The 20,996-nt window shown below is 37.5% G+C and overlaps 1 protein-coding gene across 1 annotated transcript; it reads left to right on the top strand.

The window, feature by feature from the left end:
- The first annotated feature begins 736 nt into the window (after positions 1-736).
- Positions 737-15,832, top strand: TMTC3 (transmembrane and tetratricopeptide repeat containing 3). The gene is made up of 8 exons (XM_010160581.1): positions 737-1,027; positions 6,743-6,891; positions 9,169-9,289; positions 9,908-10,019; positions 10,729-10,832; positions 11,989-12,158; positions 13,011-13,237; positions 15,018-15,832. Exons 1-8 carry the CDS (start codon positions 737-739, stop codon positions 15,830-15,832), a joined length of 1,989 nt encoding a protein of 662 aa, XP_010158883.1.
- The last annotated feature ends 5,164 nt before the right edge of the window (positions 15,833-20,996 follow it).

Genomic DNA, 20,996 nt, shown 5'->3' with positions numbered 1-20,996 from the left:
TGAAATGGCAAAAAATACATTACTGTTTATTAATTTATTTTAATATTAGTAAGCAATGGCTGCAGTGTTACATTTTTTGTGAAATTGATAAATGGTATATTTCGGTACCTCTTGACAAGAATGGCCAAAATACTGAGGTATCTGAGGAGGCATTCATTTTTAAAACTTACAATTGTTAGTTTATCTTAGTAATTCAGAAATAAACTGTTGTTAGTCAAGTATTTTATATTGGCTATGTGTTTGGACCTTGGCTGAATACTCCAGGCCTCCTAAGTTTTTCCTCTTTTACATACAAGATATTTTTTTGATTTTAGATATTAACTGTGCAGAAATCATGGCTTGCTTTGATATGGTGCTTGAAGATGAGTACATGAGTAATGTTAGAACTGGAAAACTGCAATTTATAATGAAAGTTTGAGCAATGTAGAAACACATTAATCTAGTATTTTCCCTGAAAAATAAGGCAAACTTAAAAATGTGAACAAGGACCACTGAACCTAACTGTAGGTGTAAATTGTTCTGTTTCTTCAAACGTATGTTGTTTGTATCCCAAACCAGTTTCTTAAACTTGGAGGAGGCTCACTCCCATACTAAGACGAATCATTGTACATGGTTCCCAAGTTACACACCTGACAAATGCAGGAAGATTAGGTTATTGTACAGTCTGTAACTGATAGTTCTAGCTATGGAATTTGCTGGTTTCTGAGCACAAAGTGGATCAAGACCATACCTTTCAATGAAAAAAGCTGCTTTTTCTCCTTCCTTTTGCTCTAGGTTTGATAACCCAGCTGCTGTTAGTCCATCACCAGCAAGACAGCTGACTTTCAACTACCTCCTGCCTGTAAATGCTTGGCTGCTTCTCAACCCCTCAGAATTATGCTGTGACTGGACAATGGGAACAATTCCTCTCGTGGAGTCTTTCTTTGATGTTAGAAATGTTGCCACCCTTACTTTCTTCTGCTTTCTGGGATCTTTGATTGTCTTCAGTCTTCGCTCTCCTGGGGATTCCTCCAAGACTGTACTGATGGTATGAATGATACATTGGTTTTGTCCTTTTTTAAAGCGTGTAAGTGGCTCAGGTTGTTTGGTCACATGTCTGATCTGCTGTGACCCAGAGGTGTTGCATGCATCTCCTTTTGGGCTGAATGAACATCTAAGAAAATGGAAATTGTAGCAACAAAACTGTTAAATTGTCATTAAGTATTTGACTGTCAGGGATGAGATAGAAGGGAACAGACAAGAGATGAGAATAAACATGCCCCTTGTTATGTATTTGCAAACTGTATTGCAGCCTTTCTCAGGTGTTCAGAACTCAACTAACAAATGAGGGTTTTCAGTAGAACTTAAATATGTTTTAAGGATTGGAATGCATTTCCATCCCACGAACTGTCTACCTTATTTAAATGTCAGTAGTCATCCTGTGTATTTAGCAAGCGACTCGACTTTCTTTCTTATAGGTATAAAAGAAAAGGACATATTTTGGCATTTAGGAATACAGATTTTCCTCTTCGTTCTTTTCACAAAGTCACTCTTCTCTAGTCTATTCCATTTTCTAAGGAAAACTAATTTCATCAATCTTTTAAGATCAGTTCCTGTTTTTCAGTGTTATATGACCTTAAAACTCAGATGGATTAACGGCAGAGAATATTCTGGAGGAAATGGAAAGGAGCAAATGAGCTAGTATTTTTTTTCATCCAAACCTAGTCATCTTTTTGATAGCTTCCATTGCAAATTTTCACAAGATTAATGATTACCTGATACCATGTTCTTTATTAAATCAGTGCAGTCATGTGTTCAGCAAACCGGCATGCAAAGATCTTGGTCTGCTTCAGAAATAATGTTCTTTTTTAATATGTAACTAGGCCAACAGAAGTTTCAGATGGGTGGGAAGGTTTGTGCGCAACTTAAGACTTTCTTTGTGAATCAGCTGATGATGTTTGATTCAGTTGAAAAACATCTAACATTATACTTCTGACTCATATGGTTCTTCTTATCTTGTCGCTGGCGCAAGGCAGTTTGTTTAACTAGAAAATCTGCGGAAATGATCTGTAGTATTGCTGATGAAGCCTCTTGTCCTGACTTTGAAAACCGCGTATGAAGAAAAGAAACTTAAATAGCTCACTGATAAAATCAGTGGGCAAGGTGACATACCAGAAAAAGATGTTACGGTTTTACAGCGCTTAAAAAATATAAAGGAGTAGTTTTAATCTTCCTTCTTACATAAGGTAAAACAATTTTTATCCAGTGCACTGATAGCAGTAGAAATGCATGTGGGGAAGTGGTTCACTTGGCAACTCTTGAACTTTAAAGCCCTGTATTACCCTACATTTTTATTTACTGCCTACCCAGTAAGGCTCAGAGGAGGAAAGGGTTGATGGAATTGTCAGCATACATTGCTGTAAGTCAGTTTTTGTTTGAGGATGGGTTTTTATATTTGTTTTCATTATTCCAAGTATTTTTTATAGGAAGGGTCTTCTGAGATCATTCACTCCAGCATGTGACCCTTGGTGTCACTTAACACAGTATAATCCTTGTTTAATGAAAGTTGTTTTCCTTTAATATATACCTTTGCTGTGTATACAATCTTCAGTATGATGCTGTGATATGTAAGTGCCTGGGAGCTAATTTCTTAGGAAATGAGAATGCGGTGTTTTATATTAGCAAATAATTGTTGTGTACTATAACGTACAACAGCACTGTAGGCCAGAGTCTATTTCTGCCTTCCAGTCAGCCAGTAACATCCTGATGTAGGATGGATAGTCTGCCAGGGGAGAGAGGGGGAGAGTCTTTCTGATGGCTTCTCAGTCAGACTTACTAGAGAGTTAGACTTACTTACCATATTTCAAGCAAAGAATCTAAATCTTTTTATTTAGTGGTGCCAATTCACAGAGGTTATGTCAATGTTCCAGATAACTATGCTGAATTCCTAGTTTTGAAAACTAGTTCCCACACTTGGTTCTCAGTTCTGCCAATGAAAGCCTGAATTCATGATGATCAAAATAAACTACTACCCTGGCAGGTATGAATTCTGTGTGCTGTCCATATGGATCGCACATGGTATTAGTATAATGGGGTCTTCATCACAGTTGGTTCCATGATTGACTGCACTGCCTGGTGTTACACGCTGTGCTGACTGTCACTCTAAAGGAAGAAGAGCTTCTGCCATCACAGATCTCTAGCATGTTTTACCTCTTCCACTAGCTCAATGAGACCCTGAGGTGTCATTGTGAAGCCTGATCTAAGGGAAGAGTCTCAAGTTACTTCTGTTTATGAGATCAGAGAAGGTACAACTTTAAACCTGTTGCAGAATTGAAGGTATTTATTTGGAGTCTGCAAAAAAAAAAAAAAAGGCAGAAGAGAGGCATCCAAAATGCAAAAGAGAAGGGGGGTCACAAGCATCTGAACATGTCTTTATGTATTTGCTGGTGTGGACATGGATTTGGTGCTGTACCGCTTGAGGGACAAGACAGAAGAAGGGATTCCTTCTCCCACTTCCTCAAGTGCCAATGGACGTTCCACAGTTCCTCCCAAGATCAGTTTCTTGAGCGGATGAACGCATTAGTGAGAGATGCAAATGTTGAAGGAGTCATTTTAGTCAGTTTCAATCTGTTTGATACCAGTCATCTCCAGGAAAAATAACTGGTAAGTGGGTACATTGTGTTCAGTTTTGTCTTATTTTAATTTTTACCGCAGGCTCTAAAATTGTCTTTTCGAAACAGCAGAACTAGGAGAGGACAAAACAGATAAATCTCGTTTGGTTTGGGTTTTTTTATGAGTGTTGGTGGGGTTTTTTTGTTGTTTTTTTTTTTTCTTAAATAACTGACATTATTAAACTAAAAAAAAGGGATTGTATATTACAGATCAGAACACATGCTTTGGCAGGTTGATGTCATTATGCTGCTTGAAGTAATCAATTATTCTTACATTAGTAAAGGACATGCTCTGGAAACCATGAGCTGTTAAATTCTCTTCTATTTACTGTTTATCCCTGTGAACAGTCAGATAACTTGACTGTCAGACTAAGTGACCTTTATAAATAGGTTACACAGTACATATTGAAAATGTTGAGTACTAGGAATAGTACTGATCTAGAATTGCTCTGGTGGCTTTTCAGTAGGTTTCAGAATCAAGCTGCGATCGTGGCCCTTGTTTGCTCATGGAATTTCTTGGGTATAGGCATTCTTTTATTGGCTGGTGATATTTAATAAAAGCTTTTAACTATGTTTTGATACTTGCTGAGTGTCCCAAACAAGGGTGCTTTACCTCCCCGTTGATAAGACAGCATTCCACACTACTCCGTTGCAGACTTCGGTGGCTTGTTACTGTGCAAATGTCAGGAACAGACAGGTATTGTAGGCTTCGCAGAGTAGGTTTTTAACACTTTTAAGTAGTATGCCAAGGCATCACTACTTCTAAATTTAACAATATTTATTTCTCTACTCGCTGTGTTTACACCTCACTTAGGCTTTGAAATGTTTCCCTGTGAACTTTTGACTGGTTACCACACAGTTCAGATAGTTTCCATAGCTTATGGTAGTATTGTAGAGTTTTGTCATTGTGTTGGTTTTAGTTGGGGTCGAGTTAATTTTCTTCACGGTAGCTAGAATGAGGCTGGTTTGGATCTGTGCTGAGAAGAATATTGATAATATTGATGTGCTTTTTTCTTCCTGCATACTTTAATGTTTTTTGTCTTCCCCCCCCCTAGTTGCCTTGACCAGGATATTTTTTTGAATGGAGCCCCTGCATCTGCTGAAAGACTGTGACACAAAGAAAGAACAGAAGAGAATGCATTTTAATCTGCACTAGGGCATTGAGTCTGTTGCCCGAGAAACTGTATTTGAAGGACAGTATACTAGGAGGCAAAAGGATCTAAAGAGAAGTTTGGCAAAATGTTGTGTAATGTTTGTCGTCAGAGGAATTGCACAGAAGAGAACACACAGAAACCTTTTTATTAGGTGCCTAGATCATAAGCACTCAGTGGAGACCTTTAGCAGCTGCAGAATCCTTTCCACTCAAACCCATTGGAAAGAATTCTTTCACTGCACATATGCTGAGCTGATGTCCTTACTATGTTAAAACCAAAACAAACTGCATGTTTTTAACAACAATATAAAATAATATTTTTTTCAAAATCTTAAGGGGTGACTTCAAATCAGTTAATCAGAAGATTTCATAAATCATTCATTTAAGCCTGTGTGCAGGCATTGCATGCATTATAATACTAAATGCTGTTTATTGCAAAGCAGCACAGTGTTTGCTAAAGCACACTTCTGATATGCTTTTATACGTTTGCTTTTGTGCTCAGAAATGTGTTTGGCTGCTTAAAATGGAATGAAAATCAGAATGATCCCATCGTCTCCCATAATCCACCCCAAAAAGTGTGAAGGCATTTGCTATAACTAAATTAAAAGCTGATACAGAAGACTGACTTGGGGATAGCATGATGAATCCTGCATTTCAAAGTGGATTACAAGAACCTATTACAGACTTGTGTTGAGGCTTTTACTTTCACAGATTGGTAGGCACTCTATAAGGAGCATGTTCTATAAAAATGTGAAGGAGAGAGAGAAATGTCAAATGGCATTAAATTAAATTTTGGCCCCAAGTAATGAACATATTCTCTAGATTGTGCTTGTGATTTCTTCAAGGCTTAATTGTGTATTTATTTTCATGTAGCTTAATGAATGCCGTGGATCAGCTGAGCTGTGTTAATGATCCATGTGCATATCTTGGTCCCTTGAAATATGCCTTATAACCTTAATTGTAGTTTTATATCATTGTTGCATTTTTATATATGAAATCCTAGATTGACCGGGTTTTAGTATAGAAAAAGCAGTTGAAGTTATGCTTAAATCAAGACAGAAGGTGACAGCTAGTAGTATTGAAAATTACTGGAAAATACCTCTTTCTTTCTTCAGAGAAACATTCAATTTCTGTAGGGTATTTGAGGTTTGGTTTGGGTTTTTGTTTTGGTAACTTGGGGGACAGATATTTTGCAATAATAGTTTAAGTATTGCCTGGTACCAGACATTGTAAAGCTGCTATTTAACAGTCAGAGAAGCCTTAAAGCAAATGGTCACGTCCCCTTCCTTTGCAGCAGGTGGATCTCTCTGTCTGTGATAAACACACCTTTTGTTCAGATGTCTGTCACCAACCGAAGAGCTGCAATTATGCAGTTCTTAAGTTCAAGGTCGTTTTATATATTTCAGGGTGCCCTTACACATCAATGTTTAAACAGTGCAGTATTCTGTGTCTGATTCTGATTTTTGTGTTATTTCTTCACATTTTTTACAGAAATTAAAATGGACTTTATTGTATTGTAGGAAGTAACTGCTGTATGCATCATATAAGCTGGTATAAATTTTTAATTGTTATGAAAGTTAATGTCCAAGGTTCTCAGACTGTCATGTTTTTATATGTGGAACTCTTATTAAAACATGGTTTTGAATTTGATCCTTTGATCTAGTAGTGTTCTGTCATATAGCTGCTCTTTTCTGGGGTATAGAAAAGCAAATACACTTGTAGGCCCTTAAGTAAGGAACAGTGTCATCTGCAGGTTAAAACTCCGTGGCCAGAGTGGTCTCAATGTCAAACAGATCTTAGTGTTTAAAAGAAAGAAACAAAAACCCCAAGTTCTACTATGTATGTTTGGTTTTCCGGTCTTTTTTTGGTAATTTGTTTCTTCGGTACATTTTGTCACTGCCTAATCTCGATTACTAATTCATTTGCATTTCTTTTCTAGGCACTCTGCTTAATAGTGCTACCATTCATTCCAGCATCAAACCTCTTTTTTCCTGTTGGATTCGTAGTAGCAGAACGAGTGCTGTATGTTCCTAGCATGGGATTCTGCATTTTAGTAGCACATGGATGGAAAAAATTATCAAATAAAAGGTAAGGTAGTGTTATCTGTGACTGGTTTAACTCATCTCTCTTAATTTCATAAAAGATAACCATATTTGTAACCACAGGCTTTTCCGAAGGAGCTTTTACCTGTATGAGTTTATTACATTATAGCTCTTACTCTGTTTCAAGTTCTTAATGAACACAGAGTAATGACCAAGAAACCATTTGGCGGTCATGTGAACAAATGAAAAAGAAGTTCTTTGGAGACCAGAGAGTTTTTCTGAGGGTATTATAACGTTTACTTAGAGTGTGTGTATATATATATATACACACACACACACACATATGTGAATACACGTATGTATATTTTATATATTTTTAACTGTGTGTATATATACATATATAAAGATGCCTCAGACTGCAACAAACATTTTTAGAATATGATGTAACTTATATTACACTTGCTACAAAAGGACTTTACCTGTGATAATATAACCTATCTCTTCTGTAAAGAACCACAAATACTTTCAGTTTAAATCCTAGACATTTTTAAGGCTTAGGAAAAATAATGTTATGGCCATATGTGCTTTGTACTTTATTCAAAGGTGATTACTGACTGAAGTTGATAGAATGCATGTTTTTCAGTCCACAGCATATTAAAATGTCTTTTTATTGATTACATTTTCAGATGCATTATGCTAGGAATGGACATCAGAGCCATTCAGTATTTCTTAAACTAAAGAATTTTTTGGATAACCGTTTCTCCTTAGGAAATTCTGCTCTGAAAGCACGTTTGCATGTACCATTGTTTCTTTTCTGCTATCTACTGCATTGATCTGCACATACCTACCTCCCTCAGACCTGAATGCTTTACCCTTGTTGCCCCGATAGCATCCTAATGCTAGTTCAAAGGCAGCAATTCTTGGTCTGTTGCTTGCTGTCATTAGAGCTGAGGCCTTGCAGCATAATTTATGCTAACTTGTGCTGGCAAAGCTGACAGCATGGGATAATGAGAAATTAGTGATACTTTCTCCTCACTCCCACAAGGTATTATCACAAATCCCACTGTGAGGCAGTAAAAATGGAAGTGATGTGAAAGAAAGCAAGGAACCAGGAGAGGAAGGCTGGGGAGAAAAATTAGGCAGCAGTGTGCTTTACTACAGAAATTTTGGGTATCAGCACTCTAAAAACTTTTATGAAAGAGAGAAGGCTCCTTGCTTTACAAATATGTGGAAAGCAAAAACTTTCTGACAAGGCTGGTGGGGACGTAGATTACTGCATGTGCCAGTTCTCACTGGTTGCTTTGCTGATGTTTTAGAATTCCTCTCTTAATTCTGTTATTCTACTTTTTATTTTTCAGTATTTTGTAAAACCAAGCAAGGTAGTCTTATGTCTGCAGAGCATTTTGTATATCTTAGCAATGGAAGGGAAAAAAATCCCCTTTCTGTTTTTAGCAAAACCGTGTGAAGTACCTAGTGGTGTGAACAGCTATTGCCTAAGCCACATATAAGAAATAGATGTCATTGGTGAACAGCTGTATGTCTGCTCAAGAATGAGGTTTTTAAAAATGAAATGATACTCGCAATTACAGACAGGTAACTGGGTGTTTACATCTTTTTTCATAATTAAATTAGAATTCAGAGACCTGTTGTGGTTAAATTCAGTGATGTTTAAACTCCAGAGAAATAAACTGCACGAAGTTCAGAAGATGATTGTTCCTGAGAAGCTTGTTGCAGGGAGTGACTTTTCACCCAATTTGCAGCTTTAAAAAGACACTAAACCTTTCTCCTATTTAGATATTACAGTAGCACTAGGTTTTTGTTTGCTTATGGAAGATTGGGTAGTGTCCACAGCAGACCTCTCTATTAAGATATGTTCTACAGTGCTGGAAAGATTAGTGATGTGTGAGATAAAGAATTGGTGTGGAATTGTCTGATAGGAAACAAAAGCATGGGATGATTATTTTTGTTGCATTTTTCTTTTTTTTTTAACATTTTGTACGGTGTTTTGAAGAATCTCACTGTCTGACATCATAATCATGTTCATTGCCTTAAGTTACACATAAGCACTATGTGGATTGCATTGGTTAAGTGAATTATATCATGGTAACAAAAATCCACGTACATAACAAAATTAACTTGAAATTGGACATTATTTCCTTTCACATTTTTGGAGTGTTCCATTTGGTGATGAGGCAAATAAATTGGAATATATCATTCACAAATATGGTTGTCAGTTTATTTGCTTCCTAGCATATGAGATATTTATTCTAGTATAAATGAGAATTGTTTGTGTGCTTATAACAAATCTTTGTTTGTTTAATAGTGTGCTAAGAAAAATTTCTGGGGTTTGCTTGGCTGTGGTACTGTTCACTCATGCCTTAAAAACACTGCACAGAAACTGGGATTGGGAGTCAGAGTACACGTTGTTTATGTCAGCTTTAAAGGTACTGTATTTTGTTTGAAAAGGATAATGGAAAGTTTGTGGTGGTGTTCTCAAAAAATGCATTAGAGCATAATAAAAAAGGAGAGAAATCATGCTTGTTTTGCCACTTGCATACCTTCATTGACAGTATTAATATCTCATTAGTTACTTTTGTGAATACTTTAAAAGCAGTGTGATGCACACATGGGAATTCATGTGCAAGAAGTAGATGATAATTTTTTCGTGTGTTAAAGCAATTGAATGTATTCTCTTATCCAGATGAAAGCACGATATGTTTCAGTATGAAAATCTACAGAAAGTTTGACGCTCAGAATAATTTATTCAGTGTGCATGTGGCCTGGTAGGATAGTTTGTACAACATTCCATAGTAATTAGAATGAATTTTAAAATGTTTGTTATTTATAGGGGCAAATAACTAAAATAAATGGATGTTGAGCAACAAGTTCAGCGTAGTCATTGTATATGCAGCATTTTGTTATTCTGAACATACAGCAGCTTGATGAAATCTGTCATTTGCTGTGCATTTTTACATCTTTAAGGTATACTTAAAAGAAAATCTGTTGGCATGTAATTTCAGCTTAATACCTTAGGCATTGGTGTCTTTTTTTTCTGGTTTTAGGTAAATAAGAACAATGCAAAGCTGTGGAACAATGTGGGGCATGCGTTAGAAAATGAAAAGAATTTTGAAAGAGCTCTGCAGTTCTTCATACAAGCCACGCAAGTGCAACCAGGTAAAAGCTTTGACTAGTTGCCATTGAAGGCCATACTCCTAGTATTTCAGTATGCTTAGCTTAACAAAACCTTCTCAATGATCTGTTTTTCTTCAGCACCTCAAACGAGGTCATACACTAGGTTAATTGATCCATAGTTTTTGGAAATAAACTCAAAAAAAGTTCTCCAGAAAAGTTTTTATTTGTAAAAAGGTGCAGACTTTCCACTTGAAACTATGATCTGATGACATTCTTTCCAAGTTAGCTTAAACTGTAGTTTCTTATGAAACATAATTTAATTTTCTTATTTAAAACTAAGGAAGTGTTTAAAAAAATGCAAAATCTAGGTAGTGTCAAAGTACACGTTTACCTTACATCTGTTGCAAAAGATATTCTAGATATTACTGGAAAACCTTTCCTTTTTCCTTTTAGAAACCTAATAAATAACTTTCAATTCATGTGTCTCTACCGTAGCAAGAGGATAAAGATAAATACATGAAAGTATTATGTCTTCTCTTTAACCATTTCCCAATTAACTTTATAATCCATCTTTGTTTCATGGTTGAATTATCATCTTAATGATTAAGATGGAAAAATAATATATAATTGCTTTATTTGTTGTTGCTTTTTATGCATTACCTGTACTTCATGGTACTCTGAAGGCACAGGTATTTATTTTCATTCCTCAGTGCATGGAAGTACTTGAAATGTTACTCTTTTCTTTATTAAGATGATATTGGTGCCCACATGAATGTAGGAAGAACTTACAAAAACTTAAACAAGACTAAAGAAGCTGAAGAATCATATATGATTGCTAAATCATTGATGCCACAGGTAATTAGTAACCTTATTTTATCCACCACCACAGGAAGGAACTCTTTCAGACCTATATTCATGATAGGGTTTTTTGTATTTTTCCTGAAGCTCTGTGTTGCTGTATACTTTAAAGTTGTTAGGGTTTTCTTAAAACCAGTCGATTAAAAGAGTAGGTTGTATACAGTCATGGCTGTTAAAAAAAATGCTAATTTGGGACTGCTTTGTTAAAACTATTTAAGTTACTTTATATTGCTGTGGGTTTTTTATTTCCTGAAATCGAGGGTATCAAAGCAGCAGTTAAAAATGTACGCCTACAGTTTCTCGTCACAGTAGGTTTATTTTCACTTACAGCTAATAACGTTGGTGATGACTGAGTTTCTGAGTCCTCAAGAGATGGCTTTAATGCAGCTTTGGAGGTGGGAGAAGGTAGCGGCAGCAGCAACAAAAAAGTCTTTCCCTGAACATACTTTTAAAATATGTGCTTTGTTACCTTTACCATTTGTGAAGTTATATTTATAGCTGGCAAATAATTCTTATTCTAGCTCTTTAGGAGAAAGAGAGGAATGTTTCAGAGAGCGTATGGAGGTAACAAAAGCCGTGCCTGAAATGAGGCTGACAACAAAAATCAGCAGTCCCTTGAGTAGCTAAGAAATTTTTGTTGTAAAACAGTATGAAGATTCTAGATGGATATACAGTACAACAGTTGCCATGTCATAGCGTTTTCATCTTTCATGACTACTTTTCATCTGTTGTATCAGTGGCTGTTAAAATATTAGTTACACTTATCTTAGGCTGGAGGGTTAAAAAAAGGAACATAAATGTCTGATAGAACATCAGTTTAGGCTTTAGAAAATACTGTTTGAATAGGGAAGGTTTTGCAAGGTTTGGATGGTTTCTGTTGGCTGTCTGTATGAGCCCAATTAGGTAGTAGCAGAAGTTAACTGATATCTTAAAAAGTCATCGATGTCTTTGTTGAATTAAAGAAGAAAAAATACTCTGTTTCTGTTTTGGTATGATCTTATGGGAAAGAAGAATTGCTATTTGCAATCAGTAAGAGCCTGAACACAAATGTCCAGTGATGCCCTAAAATGAAAGTGTCAGAGTGAAGAGGAGATCTATACTGTGTCTGACATTTTTACTAATCTGTGTTTGGTACATATGTTCTTTGTGACAGATTATTCCAGGTAAGAAGTATGCAGCAAGAGTTGCTCCTAACCATCTGAATGTTTATATCAATCTTGCAAACTTAATTCGAGCAAACGAATCTCGCCTTGAGGAAGCGGATCAATTATATCGACAGGCAATTAGTATGAGGCCAGATTTCAAGCAGGCTTACATCAGCAGGTATCTTGTCTAATTGTAGGGATACGTATTCTAGAATAAACATTTATGTATTTGCAGTGCTATGAACAGTATTCAATTCATACATTTGTTAGCCGGTGGAGTTGGTTAATTTCCAAATGAGAAGATGAAGATTTGGGGCAATAATAAATTATTCATCAGAAGCCCTGTTCTTTTTAAATTCCTGCTTCAGATGGTGTGTTTCCACATAGGCTGTGTACTCAAACGTGGTATAGCAAGATGATTCCATTAGATTCCTTTATGAATTCTCAAATTTCCAATGTCCTACTTTAGTTTTGAACTAAAAAGCTTTTCGTTAGTCTGAATCATGGAGCTTTCTTTATCCTTTGTTGGTAAAGGTGGTCCAGAAGATGCAAGACTTAACTAAAAAGCACACAAATGTCAACTAAGTAGATGATTAATGTGGCTGTGGGTTTTGAGGCTTCTGTTCACTATCTTGCGAGTTGTGATTCCCATTGGGTCTTAGGGAGGTGCAAAGATGCCTAAACTGTAGCTGTTGCAGTGTAACTGCAGTGCTAGTACCAGGAATCACTGATCACTTTGTTTGTTTGTTTGTTTGGGTTTTTTGTTTTTTTTTTTTTTTTTTTCCCCTACGTATGTATTTGTTATATATGGACTTTTGAGAGGTGAAAGCTTTGGGAATGCTATGTAAAGAAGGTCCTGTATTGTTTTGTGTTTAAAACAAATAAAAAACAAACCCACAAACAAACAGAAAACCAAAACCCTGTGACCTCACATCTGCTGTCTGTAGGAAAGCAAACTTTTAAAAAACCTACAATTATTTTCATACCAGTATGAATACAAGTTTAGAGATCAAATCGTGTTCTTCAACAGGGGAGAATTACTTTTAAAAATGAACAAACCTCTGCAAGCCAAGGAAGCTTATCTTAGAGCTCTAGAGCTGGACAGAACCAATGCAGACCTGTGGTACAACTTGGCAATTGTTTACATTGAACTGAAAGATGCAACAGAAGCCCTGAAGAACTTCAACCAAGCACTGGAACTCAACCCAATGCATAAACTGGCATTATTCAACTCAGCACTGCTAATGCAGGAATCTGGTATGTTAGTTCTCTTAGTTAGTTATTGTGTATTTGCATTTACAGGATCCGTACTATTTAATTTTTAATTAATTGTTTTATTTTTGGAAAGCAGAAGTTTGTAGCATCATCAAAGAAGAAACTCTTTTGTCAGCCAGCTTTCTAATTAACTGGTAGTGAATGGAATGTGTGCAAAGTGTACGTATACCCTAGCTGCTCAGCATCTTTCATACAAGTGCTATAATGATACATGTAAAGAATCGTGTTACACAAACATTTCAAAATTGTGCCTATATAATATTTTAAAAAATATTTAGTACAATATGTGTAATACTTAGGTTCTGCATTTATATTGATTGATTTAATTCTTTGTTGACTAAAAATAGAGCTGACTTCTGCGGGCTTTGAATCTAGCCCTAGGAAACGTGAATGTTTCCATATGTTGCTCTGCAGTACCGCTCATTTGGATGGTCTAAGTTGGATTTTCATAAATTCTTTTGTGTAGCTTCTAGCTGTATGGGTGTGAACCGTTTGTCAATTCAGGCTGTTGCAAAGAGTGTCATAGAATCATAGAATCTTTTAGGTTGGAGAAGACCCTTAAGATCAGCATAAAGCCCAACCATTAACCTAACATTGCTAATACCACCACTGAACCATGTCCTTCAGTACTTCGTCCAAGTCTCTTAAATACCTCCAGGGATGGTGACTCGACCACCTTCCTGAGCAGCCCGTTCCAATGCCTGACAATCTTTTCAGTGAAAAGATTTTTCCTAATACCCAGTCTAAGCTTCCCCCACCACAACCTGAGGCCATTTCCTTTTGTCCTATCAACTTGACTATTTAGCAAGTGACTGATAAGGTTTGTTTCTCTTTTGTTGGGATGGTAAACGAACCCTAAGAAAGAGATAATACAGAGTTGATGATTGGAGCTGATGCAAATGGAATATTTTCCATGTGTTCTCACATTGTAAGTTAGGTGGTACAAGAAATGTTTTCTTTCTTGTCTGTGGAAGCACAAAGGGCTTTAAACAAACAGAAGCATTAGCTGTCTAGTATTTGATTATTCATACTGCAAGATGCAGAACTGTTTCAGGAGGTGAAAGGAGTCATTAACATCGGCTCCCTGCTCCACCAGCCTTCAATAAGCCTGCACCTGGAATTCCTTACTAAAATATATTTATTGGAGTGTTCAGAAAAACAGCACAGAGTACAAGCTAGTCTAATCCTGGTATTAGCAGATAAGATTATTTTACTGTATCTTTTTCAAACTTTGATGCAAATTAAAATGTGGGAGTTAAAGATTTTTATTGTTTTGTTGTTAGAAGATATTTTAGCGTGGCTGCATCTGGTCATCCTGTGTGATCTCTGTCTTTAAGCTCTTTCAATCTGTCTTTAACAAAATGAAGTCTTACACTCAAGTTTGCCTCTGTAAGATTCAGTTTGTCAGGACTGATGTCTTCTGCATTCCGTTTGCTCAACTATACATGAAAATAACTTCTGTTAAACTTGTAGAGACACCTTTTTGTGTCTGTTATACCAAACATCAATATTATTCAGCAGATAATAGAGTAATGATGCTGACTTGGGCTACAAGTCAACTGTAAGTAGTTTCATTCTGTAAGGAAGGTAGATGTCGCTTACTTTTGCTATTGCACAGCAATAATAAAAAGTAGCATTTTAAGCCTTTTCCTTTTTACTGTTCTTTTGAAGATGTTACATTTTAATTAGTATAACAATTAGCATTATGCAGGCATAGTCCTTCAGAGTAATTCTGGAATGAAATGTGTTTTCTGACTTGCAGGTGATGCTCGGCTTAGACCTGAAGCTAAACAAAGACTGTTACATTATGTGAAAGAAGAACCACAGGATGCAAACGGGTACTTCAATTTGGGTATGCTGGCCATGGATGACAAAAAAGATACGGAAGCAGAGGCATGGATGAAGAAAGCCATAAGTTTACAGCCAAACTTCCGAAGTGCTTTGTTCAATTTGGCACTGCTTTATTCTCAGACAGGAAAAGAATTGATGGCTTTGCCTGTCCTGGAAGACTTACTGAGATACTACCCTGATCATACCAAAGGTCTGATTTTGAAAGGAGATATCCTTATGAACCAAAAGAAGGATATTGTTGGAGCAAAAAAATGCTTTGAAAAGATTTTGGAACTGGATCCCAACAACGTACAAGGAAAACATAATCTTTGTGTGGTTTATTTCGAAGAACGGGACTTAATAAAGGCAGAAAAATGTTTGGTTGAAACACTAGCGCTGGCACCTCATGAGGAGTATATTCATCGTCACCTAAACATAGTTAGAAGTAAAATTGCATCACTTGGTGCTATGGGACAGTCATCACTTCCAGCAGATGGGACTGCAGCTGCAGAAGAAAAAAAAAAATCCTTTCAAAATTTGAAAGAAGTGAAAAACGAGCAAAAAACCACCCAAACATCAGTTGATAACAATAAAGGGCACTCAAAAGATATGAAACAAACAGAGAAAGACAATATGGGCAAAGAGACTCCCAAAAAATCTACAAAAGAAATCAAAGACATTGAGAAGAAAAGAGTTGCTGCTTTGAAAAGACTAGAAGAGATTGAACGTATATTAAATGGTGAATAGTGTTTATCATGTCACAGAACAAGGGGAGAATACTATTTTTAATTATTGTTTAATACATGATCCAACTGAAAGTGGTCTCAGTGCTTTGAAAATAGAAATGGTGTTGACTGCATATCACTCAGCAAGCAGCAGAAGGCATTGCAATGCATTGCAATGCTTTATCTGAGGAAACCGCAACTTTTAAATATGATATTGGGGGATGGGTGGGAGTCAGAGGATAAAGGGTTGAGAATAATCTTAAATGCATAATCCCAGTAGTGAGAAAATAGCAATCCTAAAAATCAGTGGTAATCAGGGATATTCAGTAATGCTACTTTCAAAGAATCAGTGTAGGAACTGAATGGAGAATTGATGGGATAAGCCAGTCTCTGCTGCTTGCGCCCATATAAATCTGTTTGTATTAACATTATCTACATTTCAGTTTACACATCATTAGTTTAAATCTTTCCAGACCTCTGCTATAGATGAAAAAGAGTGTTTCTTCGTGTTATTTGTTGCCAGAATTTAAAAGTCATCCAAATGCCGCTGGTTGTAGTATAGGAGGATGCAACAACACAGTAAGATTTTCAGTTGTTCTGAAATATGGAATGTTGTAATAACCTTTTAATTGTTCTTTACTTACACTGCTAACGTTTTGTACTGTTTTACCTGATAGAAATCTTACGGTGCTTTTAAGATCTTTAGACTATGCTTTTACTTTTAAAGGAAATGTGTGTTTTCTCTCCAACTGTCAGTCATCTGGTTGTTTTTAAAAAATACATAAAAAGGGTGGTTTTCCCACTTTTTCCCCAGTTCACTGAATGCTGATAAATGCACTTCTGGTTCAGTAACAAGTATGCTATGCATAGTCCTTGTTGACTTTGTATCAATGGCTGTGGATTGACTCATCAATGTAGTAAATTCTTCCTTGTTTATAGCAAACGGGCTCTACTATTGCTGTCACTGGAACAGTATTTCTATTCTTAGGACTTTTTACAACACTAGTATAAGCAATGATTGCTGAAGGCAGTGTGGTAATAATTAGGCCACTGAATTTAGCAATGTTTAACACTAGAGAGTATCCTTCTGAACACTAAGTTCTGTTGGTTTAATACTTCGTTATGGGTGTGTGGTTTTTATTAAATATTTATTTTGACTACTAAAATACTCCCATTTACACTTTTCCACTAATGCATCATTTTAATTTCTTACATAAAATTAAAATCTTTACAGTTTCAGTGTTGCTTTTATCCTTGTGCAGTGCATATATTTTTGTTTAAATACACTACTGATTCCCTAAGCCCGATGTTTTTCTTTATTTGTGAGAAGGAAAGGAAGTTTAAGAGCTGGGTTCAGTAATCATTTAATTAATCATTAAATCTAACTCTTACTGTTGATGTTTTGTCTTATTCCATGATGTAGAAATATTCCTTAGCAACTCCACTGTTTAAACTTAATCCTTTCCGTACCCGTTCAGCTTTCTGCCTCGGGCAGTAATCCAGCTGTAAGATGTAATATTTATCTCTGTGGGAGGGATCTAAATAGCTGAAGACCTTGCCCAGACCTTTTCTTTATTATGTATCGTTTGTAATGTTACCACAACAATTGCTTGCATGGTAATAACTAGGAGAGGGGAGGAAAAAAAAGGGGTTTTAAACACATGATTAAAAGCTGCAGACAAGAACAGGTACGTGATGTGCAGCTGTTCTCGATACAAAGTTTTAAGTGCTCCCAGAAAACATTGACCACGCCTTGGGAATGATTGTTTTATCTTGTCTGTGAATAACTGGGGTACTTGCAGCTAAAGTAGCTGGTATGTTGACCTTCTAGAATCTCTCTTCAGCTTGTGTTCTCAGTCTTCCCTCCAAACCTTTGTTTTGTAAAAGAATTAGCCATTGTTCTGGGTGATACAAAAGAACGTCCGTTTGAAAATGGAAGGAGCTAAGTAGTGAGAAAAGGTACTGTCTCTCTCATGGAGCAGGCCAAGATTCTCCTCTTTCATATCAAGAGCTCCCGGAATCCTGTTGCCACACAGCCATCATTTGGTCTGTAAATTGAAGAGGGGAGCAAAGGCACACTACCGAGTTTCTTCAGCGAGCCCCTGTTAGGCTGCTCTCGTCTTGACCATCCAAGAAGCTGCTCTGTAGGGACTAGCAAGAATTGGTAGATTTATTGACACTAAGAAGTGCCATCAGGTATAGCTAACTAAAATGATCAGACTGATGTAAACTGAAGAACGATGGAGGGAGATCTTTCAGTCTGTCATCAATTACTGTGCCCATTTTGTCACTTTTGAAGAAATTCCAGTAAAAACAAGTATTTTGACTAATGTCCGAGTGCTGAGTTGTATTTAGCCTGTTAGGATGTGTCAACCATTTTGAAATTAAACTCATGAGAAAAATGATTCAGTAAGCTGAAGTGGCACAACTTCTAGAAAATAATCAAAATAGCATTTGCTCATAGGAAAACTATCAAAGAGAGTCATTTTGGCTTTGTTTGCTTGCAGATAAACAGAATAATCGACAGGCGATCTTCCCCTTTAAATTCAACCTATCTTCTCTCAGTTTTCGAAGTGTTGCAAGTATTTTTAACTTTCAAAGTATTATTCTTTTCATTACAGCTAAAAACATTATCCTTTGGATCTGATGGGTTTTTTAGTCTATATGCTTCTGTCAGCTGTGTCAGGTGAATAGTGAGGTGTTGTGAAGAACAGGAAGTACTTTGTACAAACGGGCCTGTACAAAGTGTTGGTGATGGGAGTCACAAAGGATTAAGTTGAACAGAAATTCTTTTCAGTGTGTGGGGCAATTTGCACCTTGATTAGGCAACATCAGAAGAGATAAAATCAAGCTAGGAGTAAGACTGCGGTGAATGGACGGTTCCTTATAAAGAAAAGCAGAAAAGCAAGAAAACATGCAACTCTTGCTGCTGAAGCCGCTAACGGAAGGAAATGGGAGGCTTTAGATTTCTGCTCTGTCATAGAATCATAAAATTGGGTTGGAAGGGACCCTAAAGACCATCCAGTTCCAACCCCCCTGCCATGGGCAGGGACACCTTCCACTAGACCAGGTTGCTCAAAGCCTCATCCAGCCTGGCCTTGAAGACTTCCAGGGATGGGGCATCCACAGCTTCTCTGGGCAACCTGTTCCAGTGCTTCACCACCCTCCACATGAAGAATTTCTTCCTGATACCCAATCTAAACCTCCCCACTTTCAATTTAAACCCGTTACCTCTTGTCCTGTCACTACAGGCCCTTGTAAAAAGTCCCCCCCAGCTTCCTTGTAGCCCCTTCAGGTACTGGAAGGTTGTGGGGACTTAATGAATTGCACTGTGTTTTGGAATGTAACAGCAACTTCTGTATATTTGAAAGGAAAATTACTTGCTGAAGTCTCAGGTAAGAGGGTTTTGGCTTCAACCTGTGAAACAATACATGTGTAGCTGTAAAACTGCGGAGACTCCTCATCCAGCTCCTCGTTCCCCACGGGCTCTCTGGCACAAAGCAGGCTGCCTCAGAAGATTCCCCTGCTCTGACGAGGACACAGGTTGGTTCTGCGCCCATGGGATGGGAAAGATGCACGTGCTTGTCGTCTGGGCGGTATGACAGTGTAGGGACTGAGTTCCCCCTAAAGAGGTTTAAGTTTCCAACAACAGTGTGTTTTACTGCTCAGCCTTAGCTCTCCGCAGCTGGCTGAAGAACAGGCCTGTGGGACAGGCAGCCTCCCCCGTGGTTAATGGGCCTTGAGACCAAAGCACTGACCTGCAAGAAGCGTCAGTTTTCTGCTGGAGGAGTAAGCGCTCTCCCAAAGCAAAAGCTGCTGAAACGTTCTGGCACTGGGCATGTCGGTTGTCCAGCGCGCCATCGCGGCGGCTTTCCCCTCGCAGCTGTCGGGCGCCCCGAGGCTGAGGGGTGCCCAGAGCAACTCTTCAGGCACAGTAGTTCAGCTGTCGGCCGCTGGTGTCAGGTGAGGGCTTTGCAGGCTCCAGCCGTGTCTTGGAGCTGCAAGGCTGCTCAAGTGCCTTCTTCCAGGGTAGGGACTTCGGGGCTGAACATTCAGGCGTTTGTTCCTTCCTGAAGTTTTCTTTGGAAAGACCAAAAGATCAAAACAATTCTGGGAAGTTAGCAGCCTGCACCAGGCTCTTGCGAACTTTGCATCCCACAAAAACGCCAGGAAGTGTCCCAGTTTGCATGAGTGCACATGGCTGGACTTCTCCTTGTAGAGGCCCTATAATCCACCTCTGCCTGGCAAAATGTCTGGAACTGCAGCAGAACCTGCCTGCTCCTGTAGAGCCCTGCTTCAGCTGCTGCCGTGTCACCAAATCTATGCTTCTCTGACTTGCAGCCTAGCAATCCTGCTTTGCTTAGACAAGGAAACACCTGTCCTTCCACCTGTCCTTCATCTCACTTCCTCTGCGTGTAAAACTAACACTCTTCATTTAGTGTTTAAACTGATCAAAAAGAATCTTCCCCTAAACCTTCAACATCGCATATGGAAAGGTAAGACATTCCTGCCTGGGATCAAATTAACATAGCTTGCTATGTTTATATTCATCATTATACTATTTTTTTTTTAAGATAGATATCATGTTATTTTTATCGTATTCAGTGAGTGGTGGTGCAACTAGTATTCTTTGGAAACCTAAAGACTGCTTTCTGCAGTCTAATATTTAGTGCCGCTCTACAAACCAGCAGTCCTGCATGGGACAGATGCCTTTCTGCAAACAGGCATTAGAAATTAATTGTATACATGCATCAATCAACAAAAAACAATGATGGCAAAAATGAAACAAGACAAAAACCACCAAACCAAAACAAGAAAAAACACCGTAGTTTCTACATAATTATCCTGGGAATTATTAAGCTGTATAACTTTCTTGGGCTAAGAAACAGTTCCAGAAAAGCATGTTTAACCTTTCCTGGCACAATGTCATGCTTTCAAAGATTGCTAGAAACACAATTTGGGCGTTATCGATAGCATGTACTCTGAACCAAGGAATTCTATTTAAAATAGAATATTAATATCATGTTAACACTCCAGCATACTGCAAACAACTGTTAGCTGCTACGTCTTTACCAGTGTAAAAAATAAGCGAGTAAAAAGTCCCTGTTCAGCTGGTGTCTTCACCAGTGCTGACAGGGCTGTAAATGTCCTACAGGGGCATTAACTTTCCTTACAGTGAATTTAGA

The sequence above is a fragment of the Eurypyga helias genome, unplaced genomic scaffold (assembly GCF_000690775.1).
Source record: "Eurypyga helias isolate BGI_N326 unplaced genomic scaffold, ASM69077v1 scaffold4211, whole genome shotgun sequence".
NCBI lineage: Eukaryota > Metazoa > Chordata > Aves > Eurypygiformes > Eurypygidae > Eurypyga > Eurypyga helias.
Note: the sequence above shows the minus strand (reverse complement) of the source record. Positions and strands in the feature narration are given on the sequence as shown.

Bases quoted from the DNA above. Each gene is read 5' to 3' on its own strand.
- TMTC3 (XM_010160581.1), top strand. From the start codon at position 737: ATGAAAAAAGCTGCTTTTTCTCCTTCCTTTTGCTCTAGGTTTGATAAC. The intron at 6,892-9,168 runs GTAAGGTAGTGT...TTTGTTTAATAG, and splicing joins AAAAAATTATCAAATAAAAG to TGTGCTAAGAAAAATTTCTG. The intron at 9,290-9,907 runs GTACTGTATTTT...TTCTGGTTTTAG, and splicing joins TGTTTATGTCAGCTTTAAAG to GTAAATAAGAACAATGCAAA.